Source organism: Amphiura filiformis, chromosome 11 (genome assembly GCF_039555335.1).
Source record: "Amphiura filiformis chromosome 11, Afil_fr2py, whole genome shotgun sequence".
Lineage (NCBI taxonomy): Eukaryota > Metazoa > Echinodermata > Ophiuroidea > Amphilepidida > Amphiuridae > Amphiura > Amphiura filiformis.
This window is the reverse complement of record NC_092638.1, coordinates 36,366,695-36,380,478: the sequence shown is the minus strand read 5'-3', so window position 1 is coordinate 36,380,478 and position 13,784 is coordinate 36,366,695. Positions and strand designations below refer to the sequence as shown.

General features: G+C 40.0%; 1 protein-coding gene across 1 annotated transcript in view; it reads right to left on the bottom strand.

Moving 5' to 3' along the window:
• The window catches only part of LOC140163657 (uncharacterized), a 32,120-nt gene that overhangs the window by 10,290 nt on the left and 8,046 nt on the right, over positions 1-13,784 (bottom strand). Inside the window, 7 exon segments of the mRNA XM_072186972.1 lie at positions 286-451; positions 996-1,006; positions 8,079-8,249; positions 9,560-9,728; positions 11,355-11,530; positions 12,369-12,509; positions 13,466-13,784. Of these exon segments, the coding sequence (XP_072043073.1) occupies positions 286-451; positions 996-1,006; positions 8,079-8,249; positions 9,560-9,728; positions 11,355-11,530; positions 12,369-12,509; positions 13,466-13,784 (1,153 nt within the window).

Below are 13,784 nucleotides of genomic sequence, written 5' to 3'. Positions count from 1 at the left end.
ATGATCGAGCCGGCAACCCGTGAAACCGCCCGGCCGTATGGCATTTTCCATATACTCGGTTAGTTTTGTGGGGTTCATTATCGAACCCCAACGGTTTTAGCTTGTATTTATATTATTTATCAACATAGGCCTATTTGTTTGTGATATTTCAAGCGCTTTTAAAATTTCAAAATAATCCCATTCAATTACACGGTTGTGATGAAAATTTACTGAATTTAGGGAATGCACGTCATACACCACCTGACAATTGTGTGAAAATAAATTATGAACACCAGTAAATCATACCTTTGTTGCCAGAAGCAGGTCCAGGAAAACCACCCGGTCCTTTGCCTTTCTGAAGCAAGTGCAGAAGGGATGGGGATCCATGGTGGGATCTATCATGGCCATATTCGCCTCTTATCACCGGCTTGAATGCAGAGTTGGGGAGAACACCGCAGGGTCCATGCGAGGACTAGCCCTCTCTGGTAACTCTGAAATGGTAAACAATTGGAAAACAATATATAAATATCAGTAATACAGTTTTAGCAGCTGAGCAAGGGTTTAATTTCGCTAAGATTTAATTCATGTTATTCCGACTCGACAAAACATGACATGCTCTGCATCTTCTCCCACCTTTCAGGGTTGTTGATTTTTTTTTTAAAAAAAAAAAAAAGTTTTTATCAATCAGATTTTTTGATTCAGATCGATTTTTTTGATTTTTTTAATTCCAAGAACTGTTATACCCCATGATAAAGTCAAAAGAGTACCAGTGAAATGCTAGTCACATGCACAATCCTACCAGGTATTTACCAAAAATCAAAATATGTTTTTTACATACGAAAATTTCAAAGAACAAATTTGGTAAAATCTGGGAAAAAACTGTTGAATTCTGCCCTTGAAGATGAATTTTAGCAATAGATAAAGTGACATCATAGAGGTATTTTAATTGTATCCAAAAGTTGTAGAAACATTAGGAATGAAGTAAAACAGTAAATTTAAGAAAGAAATTAACTTACATTGATCAAAACTGGTAAAAAAAATGAAAAAATTGATTTAAATCAATGACTTAAATCGGCGTGATTTAAATCAAACAACCCTGCCGCCTTTTACAGAAGTTTTATAATACACAACCTGATTTGATTTTCTGTTTTTACAGAACAGTTGTCTGTCCTATCTTGGATAGTAATTGCATCATCTAGAATCCTACATTTGAAAAAAAAAAACATCAGTTGAAATTAGCGATAACGTCCATTTTAAAATAGTCAGCAAATACTGACCTGCACCTATTATGTTTTGTATGAGCAATTTGATGTGAACCCACTTGTTGGTTATCATTTGTATTTGATCTTATCTTTTACTTCAAATTTATCGATCACATGACTTATTCACCAATCGATTTATTTGTCAATAAAGCTTGGTTACACCCAGGCTGGCCCATCCGCTTGGCTTTTAATTTTGTCCATATCAGTACACATAAGACTCACAAGCCAGACGAAGGGAACTATGCCTACAGGTAGATCAGGAATGACTGCAAGAAAGCACACACCACATCCATCACAGAAGCTAGCAGAGTGGCTCATGACCTGCCAAACCATTAAGCCTCAGGTATGTTCAGGTAATTGCATGGGCCAGTTGTATGTTGTTCATAATCTAGTACTTTAAGGATTGTATCGTAATTATGTAAAGTTTGTCTCAGCTTGAAAATTTCAGGTATTTATTTTTTATTTTTTAGAATTTAATTCCAGTTAATGTTAGTATTTTGACCCATATAAAGAGATCTGGTATACCAGTGCTGGGGTCATCTGCTGCAAAACCTGGCAAGTTTGGCTGGATCCACAGATCTTCACAAAATCCATACACAGAAAAGGTGCACCTCTGGATCAATGTTGGGGATTTGGTGCAGTTGTGATGTGCAATGGTAACTGGTTCCAGGCTGGTATTGTCCTTGGGAAGAAGCTGAATTTGTATGAGTCAGTTCTTGGAGTCATGATGTTGTACTGTCCTTCTCTCTGATACCTTGTCCTGACAGTTGATGTTTTGGACTGAGTGTAACAGGCTGGGATCTTGACTTGGACTTTACTGTAGTGGATTATTTTGTACAGCACTGTCAACCTTGCATTTTCTCTTCTCTGTTGCAGTGATGGTAATTCAACTTTCTTCATGAGAGCAGTGACGCTTGATGTTTTCCTGTAGTCTCTTGTGATGAATCTTGTGGCTTTTCTTTGTATTGATGGTATAGGCCTAATCTTAGGGACTTTTATTGAGCCCGATCAGAACTCTAGCGAGAATTCGAGGAGAGTGGCGCCATGGAGTCTGTCACGTCACTCCATGTATAAGACCAAACTCTGTAGGACATTTCATACTGTGGGATTTTGCCCATACGGCCCACGATGCCATTTCATCCACAATGCCTTCAGCCAACATCTCATGACACCTTTGGTACAAAAACGAACATGACTTTTTGGTCAATTCTGGATGGAGACAAGCCAGATGAATGGAACTCGGCCTACAGGTTAACCAAAAAATGGATTGACTGCATCAGACAAGATGGCAAACATCGCATCCATCACCATGACTTGGCAAAACATTATGAAGGCATGATATACCCACACGTGCAGATGCCTTAGGTCAAGGTAGGTCATTTGCATGGGCTTATCATTTTAAAGATTGTAATTTGTATTGTGATTGTGTATTATTATTTATGTCTTTTGATACATTATTTTTAATAAGACCAAACAAAATTGTTTGTCTCAGCCTGAAGATTTAATGCAAAAGTGTAGACCTATTGTTAAGAAATGCTGGGCAAATAAAAAGATAGTGAAATTCATCGCCAAGAAAGTCAAGATTGCATAGTTTACAGGTATTATCATTATCAATGTGAGTACTAGATCTACTGAATTTATACATGTTACTAGGTAATTTTACATTATCGATTCTAAATCTAAAAAGTGATAACCTACCCCTGAAATTAAGTTTTGAAAGATATTTCTCAAAACAAAGATCATTTTTAAATCATTTTAAAATTTTTAAAAAATTTCGTGTTGACTTCTGAAATCCAATTTTGCTTTTCGATGTCATCAAGAGCGTTCATCAATGATGTTTTTTAAAATCTTAGGATTGTGGTTTTCTTGTGCAACCCAAAAATAACCAATTGTATTGATGGTATAGGCCCAATCCTGGGGACTTTTATTGAGCCCGGTCAGAAATCTAGCGAGAACTGTGTCGCCCATTTGAGAAGAGTGGCGGTTGTACATATGGGGACAAGTGTCAATTTGCCCATGGTATCCATGAACTGTGGAGTTTGTCACATCACCCCAAGTATAAGACCAAACTCTGTAGGACATTTCATACTGTGGGATTTTGCCATTTCATCCACAATCCACAATGCCTTTGGCCAACATCTGTTGGATCTGTCAGTGCAATATAATATGCAGCATATATGGTATCCATGAACTGAGGAGTCCGTCACATCACCCCAAGTATAAGACCAAACTCTGTAGGACATTTCATACTGTGGGATTTTGCCATTTCATCCACAATCCACAATGCCTTTGGCCAACATCTGTTGGATCTGTCAGTGCAATATAATATGCAGCAGATATGGTATCCATGAACTGAGGAGTCCGTCACATCACCCCAAGTATAAGACCAAACTCTGTAGGACATTTCATACTGTGGGATTTTGCCATTTCATCCACAATCCCTTTGGCCAACATCTGTTGGATCTGTCAGTGCAATATAATATGCAGCAGATATGGTATCCATGAACTGAGGAGTTTGTCACATCACCCCAAGTATAAGACCAAACTCTGTAGGACATTTCATACTGTGGGATTTTTGCCATTTCATCCACAATCCACAATGCCTTTGGCCAAGATCTGTTGGATCTGTCAGTGCAATATAAGATGCAGCAGACATGGTATCCATGAACCGAGGAGTCGGTTACTTCAGACCAAACTCTGTAGGACATTTCATACTGTGGGATTTTTGCCATTTCATCTACAATCCACAATGCATTTGGCCAACATCTGTTGGATCTGTCAGTGCAATATAATATGCAGCAGATAGTTACAGAACCAACTAGGGGAGACAGCATCTTAAGACTTGGTTTTCACAAATAATACCAACATTGTCAATTATACCAAAGTGGAACCTGGCGTGGGAGATCATGACATGGTAAGCACTGTTCTGAACCTTGTTATTAAATGGCCTAAACAACCCAGGAGAAGAATTTACATCAGGAAAAAGCCAATATCAGACAAGAAATGGGAGAATACCAAAGGACTTTTGCAGATCTTAGTAACTTGACAGTGCAGGACAAATGGAATCATCTTGAAAAGGAAATTAAAAGAACTGTGGAAGAAAATGTTCCTACTAAAGTGAAGTCAACAAGAAACGATCTGCCATAGTTTGACAGAAATAGTCGGAGAAGAACAAGTAGGAAACAGAGACTGTACAACAAGGCATAGGGAAGTGGCCAACCAAAAAACTGGGAGACATACAGGCAGTACAAGAAGGAATGTAGAAGAGCTCTTAATAAGGCAAGATGGTAGTACATCAAAATAAAAAGTTTGACAGTTGATATTTGTATACTGGCTAATGTCTGTGTCTTCATGGAATGGGGCTTTGGGAAATTAAAGTTTTGCAATATTTCCTCGTCCAGCAAAGAATAGTCACAGTAAATGGATGCAACATAGAAGTCAATGGATATATATACCTGGGACAGCAGTTCAGCCTGATGAAAAAAGGACAAGAGCAGGAAATAAAGAGAAGAATCAAGCTTGGATGGAGGCAATATGAAAAACTGAGCAATATCATGAGAGGAGAGATACCAATATGCCTGAAAAGGAAAGTGTTCAACTAATGAATAATCCTAACTATTACGTATGGGGCTGAGAAAATGGAAAAGAAGCTACAAGCGGCACAGCACAACATGGAACGAAACATGTTAGAAATCACCTACAAAGACAGGAAGACAAACAAATGGGTTAGAAATCAAATAAAGACTCAAGACATCTTGGAAAGAGCCAAACACAGGAAATGGAATTGGGCAGGGCATATCAGCAGAAGAACAGACAACAGATGGACTACAGCAATTACTGTATGGAGATCAATGGTGGGAAACGGAAACCGGGGAAGACAGTGCAAGAGATGGAGAGATGAGATAGACCAATACTGGGGAACAGTAAATTGGTTCAGCAAGGCGAGAGATAGAGCTACCTGGCGGATACATGCTGCGGCTTTCGTCCAGCAGTGGACCGACAATGGCTGATGATGATGATGATGAATATTTCCCCTACCTGGACTTCAAAAGTACATGAAATTATTTCTGCAACCAACATGGAAACTGTATCTTGTAGGGTGCTTGTTGGCAAATTGTCACACATGTTGCTATGTCATTCCAACCATTTTAGTTTAAAACTGCCCACTTTGGCTGCATATTTACCAGAAGCATTTTCCCAAGAGCGCACTAGGCACCGACAGAGTTGAACCCCAACCTCTCGCACCATAGTCGAACGCCTTAACGATTGAGCTAACTTGACTGCGCTTAATATCTAGAACAGGAGGCTTTAAAATCACCACCAACCAACCAACCAACCAACCCCACTCTATGGTGGGATTGATATGTGGATGATACCGATACTAAGATCAAGAAACAGTACACAGATGAGTTCACAAACAATCTGAACTCTAGACCTAGACATTAAGTTACTACCAAAGGCGATGAGACTATAGTAAATACCAGGGAACTTCAGCGGTGGCTCTTTCTAACATCGCGTCGACCGTAAACACGGAAGTGAGGTTCCGATTGGCTAATTAGAATTAGCTACGACTGATCGGAACCTGAACAGTGTCTGCCATGGAAACAGAGTCAGTGGCCTCTGGCGGCCCTACAAGCCGAGTGTACATCACACACACACACTGCACGCACAATGCAGAGCATATACAATCAAGTCAAGTAATTCGCGGTATGAAATATAATGATCACAAACATCAGATTCGGTGCTACTTTGGCTCGAATTTCTCCGTATTTTTACACCTACTTTTAAAGAAATATTATGCATCATATTCGGGGCTGTATATAATTCAACACAACACAATTTGGAGCAAGAAAATACAGTGTAAATACATAAATGAAGGCTGCCTTGATTGCTAATTACCACATGTTCAACTGTCAAGTTCTTTGCAGCGCTGAGTATCACAGGCATTGCCTGGGAAATGTTTACTGCCCTACATTAAAAGTGAACTGAGGGAATTCCGGTGGAGGTTGTGACCATCCTGACAAATCTTGCCAACTTCCTGGTATCCAAAAGAGTTCCACATCACTGACATCAGATGGACACTTGTGCATGATTCGTCGTCACTATCATCATCGCCAGTGTCATATGGGCAAAACCGGAAAGACAACAGCTCTTCTTCTGTTAATGTTCCGTCTATTTTGAGTTTGTTTTCATACACTTCATCCTCTAAGCTGAGGGAATTCCGGTGGAGGTTGTGACCATGCTGACGAATCTTGCGAACTTCCTGGTATCCAAAAGAGTTCCTCATCGCTAACATCAAATGGCCAAGTGTCACTTGTGCATGATTCGTCGTCACTATCCTCATCGTCAGTGTCATGTGGGCAAAAACGGAAAGACAGCAGCTCTTCTTCTATTAATGTTCCGTCTATTTCGAGTTCGTTTTCATACACTTCATCCTCTAAGCGTTCGCAATGGGCACATGCATTTCTCCAGTTATCTTCAGTTACTGCTTCAAAGTCAAAGAGGTTCAGGAATGTCCTCTCATTCTGCGTGTTTCTACTGGGGAACGGTTGGCGGGTAATGTGGTTTAGTTTAGAGTGTTACCGGTTAATGTGCTCAGTGGAAACAGATCGGTTCAGAGTGATGCGGTGTGGACACCGGCAACCGTGATCCACCTCATGAGGTAGAGCGATGTGGTGTGACACCGGTATTTCTGCCAGTGGAAACACAACGGTTAACGGTGGCTGGGTGTTGAACTTCTTTTATGTACAGTTTATGTATCACATCGTGACTGTAAAAGCAGCTTGGGGTCAGGAAAATATTTTCAGTACTTCGGTACACACCACAACCCTTATTTTAAGCATCAGTAGAAAGCGTGCTGGTTGTTGCCTGAATCGGATTGTGGGTTATCAGGTAATACCGGGTAAAAATACAGAGTGCTCAGTGTAAACACGCAGATTGTTAGTGGGTGGCTAATACATACGTACCTAGACAATTACTATGCTTTTGTAATCCACCACTTGAACAAGGATTAGCCATAGCAAACAAAGACAGGAGCTGTATAACAAATAGTTCTATAGACATAGGTACAGGCTTATTATCCTCTTCAACAACAGAGTTAATGATTGGTTTAGAATGTGTTTGGCAATAGCAAAATGTATGTAGCACCTGACCTAAGCTACCTCCTTTTGCTGTAATGGGTCACATATCACTCTTAACGAGGGTCTACCTTTCAGCGTAGTGGTAAAAGCCTAAAAATTCCCGCCAATTACAGGCTGATCAAAATGGAAGTGTCATTCAGACCTTACACCAGAGCAGCCAGCATCCTTTTTGACCAAAAGGACAAGGAAAAGGAGAAGTTACACATTAATAAATAGAAATTTAGAGAAGTGTGAAAAATGTTCCTTTGATGCCCACGGAAGAAAGAAAGAACTGTCAATAGCACAAATGATGGCAATGCAAATGTAGAGACAAAAGGGCAAGTTGTAGCTTTTGGACGAACCTTCCGTAATTACAGTGCAGTCTAGCTGCCAACATTGCGATTTTAGAATCAGGGAGATTTTTTTAATTTGATGTTGAATATACTTCGCGCGCACGGCGAGTGGCTTGGCGCGAAGTCATAATGGATGTGGTCCAGGGGCCTGCCTTAAATCTTTTAGAAGATGCACAATTTTAGGGGGGGGGGGGGGATAAGTGCTCAAGTCAGCTAATGTTGTACACATTTTTTATCTCAAATCTTAAACTGTTTAAAACATCAAAAAAGTATTAATGGTAGTAAACATACATGTAAACATACATGTACACTTGGTCGGATTTGCACCATGCACATCTGTATTTGGCAGTTAGGAGTTATCTTACTATCTGGAAACATCTTCCTAAACAACGGTCCAGCGTGGTCGGACGTGGCTATATTTAGGTTATATTCCATTTGTAAACTGGTGAATAGTTTTTCCGCCTTTATCACACCGTCATCCCCACTTAAACTTGGAAAAAATCCAGTTATTCTTTGCGTGTTAGATCGGGATTTGGCTGTGTTGACAATTATGACAATGTTTATCAGAAGCGATGTGTCGGAGAACATCATTGCGCCGGCTGTATTTTACTGAAATATCACCACTACATATCGTGCAAAATGCGTAGTTCTCTCTTTGATGATTTCATAATACACGGTCATTCTCTAAGATAATCATCAATGTACTTCTGTCCCGGACTTCTACAAGTATTGTGGCTTTTTTCTCAGGTCCTATTCGCCAATTTTGTATGTTATTCCATGCGTTAGGCTAAGTCCTACAATCAAATAGCCCTTACGCCCGATCGTTGCGCTGTGCTTGGCACACACCATAAGCATTGCATGGAGTACACAATAATAGAGTCAACACACACTTGGGCTATATTTATTCATATTTTATTGGACATTAAGCTCTGACAGTGTCAAAGGCTTATTTCAAGCCAACACAAATCCTCAGACAATTACTTGTGTTACCAAAGGACAACACTGAAAAGGAAGATATAGCTGGATCAGCTTATTACACGTATATCCCTTGTCAGATACAAACACTGAATGGCCAATGCCTGGAATCATATATCAGCAAAACAGAACAGTCAAGATTGAAATGTCACTGATCCCAAACTTTTGTTGCCAGTCTGACAAATGAAAGTCAAAGTTGTGACAAAAAATTTGAACATGAAGTAAATTTGAGAGATGCAACACACAAATGGAAATTCCACCCATTCAGATAACCCCATTTGAAATTCACACTCCCTGTGTGGAAGGTTAAGATCATGTCTCCCATACGGGGTTTATGGATTTCAACTGGAATAGCCTAATGCAGGAAAATTGTAACAGTAGTGTGTATAGACGAATCCAACGAGCCAAGTCATGGTCAGGATTTGGTCGGCCATATTTGGTTCCCCACATGCACCAAACAGGTGTTGTGAGTGCCCAATTGGGTGGATTAAACCCGCTTAAAATTCGATGTTATATTCTTTTGTGTTGTAAACTGTCATCATTCTTTTGTCTACGTGTAACACGGGTGATAGAATGTAGTTTAAAATACCCTTCAAGGCCGCATCATTTCACATTTTAGGTGAGATAGCTGGGTCCCCGTCGCGGCTATGGCTGCCATTGAGGAGTAGGATATGTGTGAAATTGGATTCGTCTATACTCAAAATAACCCTGTGGGGAAATCCACCATATTGAATTGTTTCACATGGAGACAAAAATAGTGCATTTTTATAAGTAAAAATCTGGCTTTTTATAAGTAAAAAGCCAGATATTGAACAATAATTTAGCGTCTTAAAACTCTGGCAGGTCTGATATTCAAATCATTTGTACATACCGTGGAAAAATTCCAGCTCGTCTTCATGTAAGGATGATTTCCTGCTCGTACTCCTGCTATTAGCTATGCTGTTACTGTGACTGCTTTTGGCTGTCGGAGTCTGGAACCAAGCTTGAAAACGACTCTTGGTTTGACCACTTGACTCGGCTTCCTCGGGACTGGGAACCATCTACACAAAAGGGAAATACAAAATAACAGTTAATAAATTGAACATGGTCTTTGAAAATACACCGGTGTGTGGGGGTGTGTGTGAGCGCCTCGAGGTATATTTGTAAACAACACCAAATGAGGGCACACCTGCACACAATAGTAAATCTGTGTGTACACTTTCCTCAGTTTATAATTGGCAAAAAAAAAAAAGACTAATTACATCGTGTATGTTTGTGTGTCCTCAGTTGTCACCAAAAAAAAAAAAAAAAGACCCAGTATGTGTGGATACGCAATAAAACTAAAATCCAATCATGGAAGCTCTAAGAAGTGTGGCATTTTAAGACTACATACAATGAATAGCTTATTACACACAATTGCATTTCTAAAGCATTTCCATTTCATAATTTTTTAAGAACCCCATTCCCGGAAATTTCAACGAAAAAGTTACATACATCTGTACTTTGTATTGCAAGCATATTTGAGTAAATGGTCAAACACCTCAGATTATACCCAAAGAGTACCAACTCAAACTGGCACCATGCGTACCACTATGGTAAATCCACCACCTTGGTTTGTAACCCATGGAGGGCAAATAGTATATCCCAGGCAAAAACAGGCATTTACTGGCAAGAGTCCGAAATGGAACAATAATTTGTGTTTGTAAGCTTGAGCATCACAAAGGTGTGTGTAAAGCACTAAGCTCACGTTTTGGCACAACATACAAAACGCAGAATAATGCAAACATGCAATAAAAGTTAAACAGGCGCATGACAAATTAATCCACTGGTACACTATTTTGCCTGGTGCCATGAGTGACACACAAACATGGTGGGGTCTGTACTCGTTCTACCTCATTAAGAGGTACACTATTTGCCCTCCATGAGCGGCACACAAACATGGCAGAGTTGTTACTCTTTGGTTATACCTCATTAGGAGGTACACTATTTGCCCTCCATGAGCAACATACAAACATGGCAGAGTGGATACTCTTTGGTTCTACCTCATTAGGAGGTACACTATTTGCCCTCCATGAGCGACACACAAACATGGCAGAGTCAGTACTCTTTGGTCCTACCTCATTAGGAGGTACACTATTTGCCCTCCATGAGCAACATACAAACATGGCAGAGTTGTTACTCTTTGGTTCTACCTCATTAGGAGGTACACTATTTGCCCTACATGAGTAACACACAAACATGGCAGAGTCAGTACTCTACTACTCTTTGGTTCTACCTCATTAGGAGGTACACTATTTGCCCTCCATGAGCAACACACAAACATGGCAGAGTCAGTACTCTACTACTCTTTTGTTCTACCTCATTGGGAGGTACACTATTTGCCCTCCATGAGCAACATACAAACATGGCAGAGTTGTTACTCTTTGGTTCTACCTCATTAGGAGGTACACTATTTGCCCTCCATGAGCGACACACAAACATGGCAGAGTCAGTACTCTTTGGTCCTACCTCATTAGGAGGTACACTATTTGCCCTCCATGAGCAACATACAAACATGGCAGAGTTGTTACTCTTTGGTTCTACCTCATTAGGAGGTACACTATTTGCCCTCCATGAGTGACACACAAACATGGTGGGGTCTGTACTCTTTGGTTTTACCCCACTGTCAAACACACACACAAACTTACAGCCATAGTGTCAGCAAATTTGAAGAAGTCATTGATGTCAAAACCTCCGGCGGGGTTCAACGTGCCAGGTATGCCTAGCTGGGCCACTCCTCCAACGGATCCCTCGTGGGATATGTCAGGTGAACTGGAATGTGCTGTCTCCATGCTGCCATTGCGGTCTGCCACTGACGGACCCACTGAAAATGAAACAATATGGTTTTCTGTTTCACATTATTATTCCTCACAACATTCATTTATTGTTAGGCAACCTTAATTAAAACCCAAGTCTCAAAGCTGCCGCGAGCGTTAGTAAAATTGTTTGTGTTATTCTCTTTGAAAATCAAGAAATTCACTTCTTTTTGTCTTTTTCAGATAAGAATGATTTTGTGGCAGTGACTTTATTTGTATACTATTCCAACAGTTGCAACAGACATTGGATAGTGGATACTTATTGCACAAAATGCTTGTCCCAAGGCCTGTACTGAAACATAAAAAAAACCGCATTAGGTTTTTAATTTCTCACTTGGCCGCCTTTACCCATGTTTTACCCAAAAGAAGATATCTTATACTTCCCATAATGTGTTTCATCCCTGTACTGATTTGCTATTCAGTGCAACATGGGTCGATAGTGTGACAAGAAATGCCTCAATCTGGATGAGCTCTGCTAATTGAGGTATTTTTTTGTCGCTATCGACCCATGTTGCACTGCATAGCAAATCAGTACAGGGAAGAAATGCATTGTGGGAAGCGTATACTTTGATCAGCTCGTAATAGGCGGGAAATTTTAGGCTTTTACCACTACGCCGGAAAGTAGACCCACATTGAGAGTGCTATAGTTGACCTGTCTGGTCTATTTTTTGTGTGTTTCATAAGACTTGGATTAATAATTTAACGTCACAAGACGATTTTCAAAATAAAATATTTTGATATTAATCCATGATGTTATAAGGCCCACCGATTATGAGCTGATCAATGTAAGATATCTTCTATGGTTTTAGCAAATATCAAAATCGGCCTGATACTTTCTCAACTTACTTGTGTGTGCTTTGATATCCTCCTCCTCTTCACTGATGCTTTCTTCGCTATCATTCTGAAAGCCATGTAACTCAATGGTATCCGACACACTAGTTGGACCACCTGTGAACCACTCTGGCTCATCACGACGATGGTTGTACCCTGAAAATGGAACATAGCATTTTCAACATGAGGTACTCACTTTTAATTCATGTCATAGTATATCAAGGCATTAACAGCTGTTATCATTATGGTAAAACTGACCTAAATAGTGGTTTTACCTCCTTTTAGAAACTGGCCCGTTTTACAATTTGCTGGGATGTGAGGTGGGAGTGCATTCCATGTGCAGACTGTATAATAGATGGAATGAAGGCCCTTTCATGACTAACAAGGTTAGATTTTTGATTTGTATTATATTTGTGTGTGTTTTAGGCAGTGGGTTTTGCCTGGCTTCAGCCTAAGGCCTAAAAAAAATTGTTTGCTTGGCGTAACCCGACCTACCCTAAAATTAGGCCCGACCCTAACTTTTTTTTTTTAAATTAAAATTTAAAAAAATAAATTTAAATAAATAAATTTTTAAAAAAAAAAAAAAAGTTCCAAAGCCTTTATCAAACGAAATTTACAGCTTAAAAAGTAAAAAAAAAAAAAAATTTAGGCCTAATGTTATAAATATAATAAAATAACATTATGTGAGCATTGGCCTTTTCTTTCACAAATCAAAACATACTTTCAAGGGAAATAAAAAATGAATTTGCCGTTTCAGCTGACGTGGACGCGCTAAGAAAAACAAACATGTGCGGTGGCATTGAGATATAACCATTTTTTAAACCTAAAATTGATTTATTTTGGAGCCTATATCTGATTTGGGAAATACTTATCATAAATTTTGACATTGTTGGTGCATTTTTGCTATGCAGACAGAGTGGACCTTTTCCCAATTTATGGGGAAAATGGGGGGTGCATCACATCCCACACTACTATGACAACAGGCCTGGATGTTTCATAGTATAATACTTTCCGGAGCATGGAAGTGTAACAAGCTCTTCTTTCATAAAATAAGATAAGTTCATAAGATAAGTGAAACAGCTCAATCAGTTCGTGAGAATATGTACACTCACTTCTGTTATCTCTGCCATCGTATTCCCGATGCCTGTGGTATTCTCCCCTATCTCTGTCTCTAGTTCGATCCCACATGTCCCCGCGTTCTATTCTCCTCTGCGGTCCTGGTTCACGCCCCTCCTCTGCATCTGTCGATTGAGAGACTGGTCTGCTTGTTCTGGGAATAATCCTGCCACTGCCGATACGTCGGCCTGGCATAACCCTCTGGGGTTGAGTCTCTTGAGTATCTCTCTCAATGCCATGGCCTGATCCGTGGCCCCCAGTCGGTGGCCCCGAGCTACCCGACACTTGGCACCCGTGCCCAAAGCTACGGCGTTG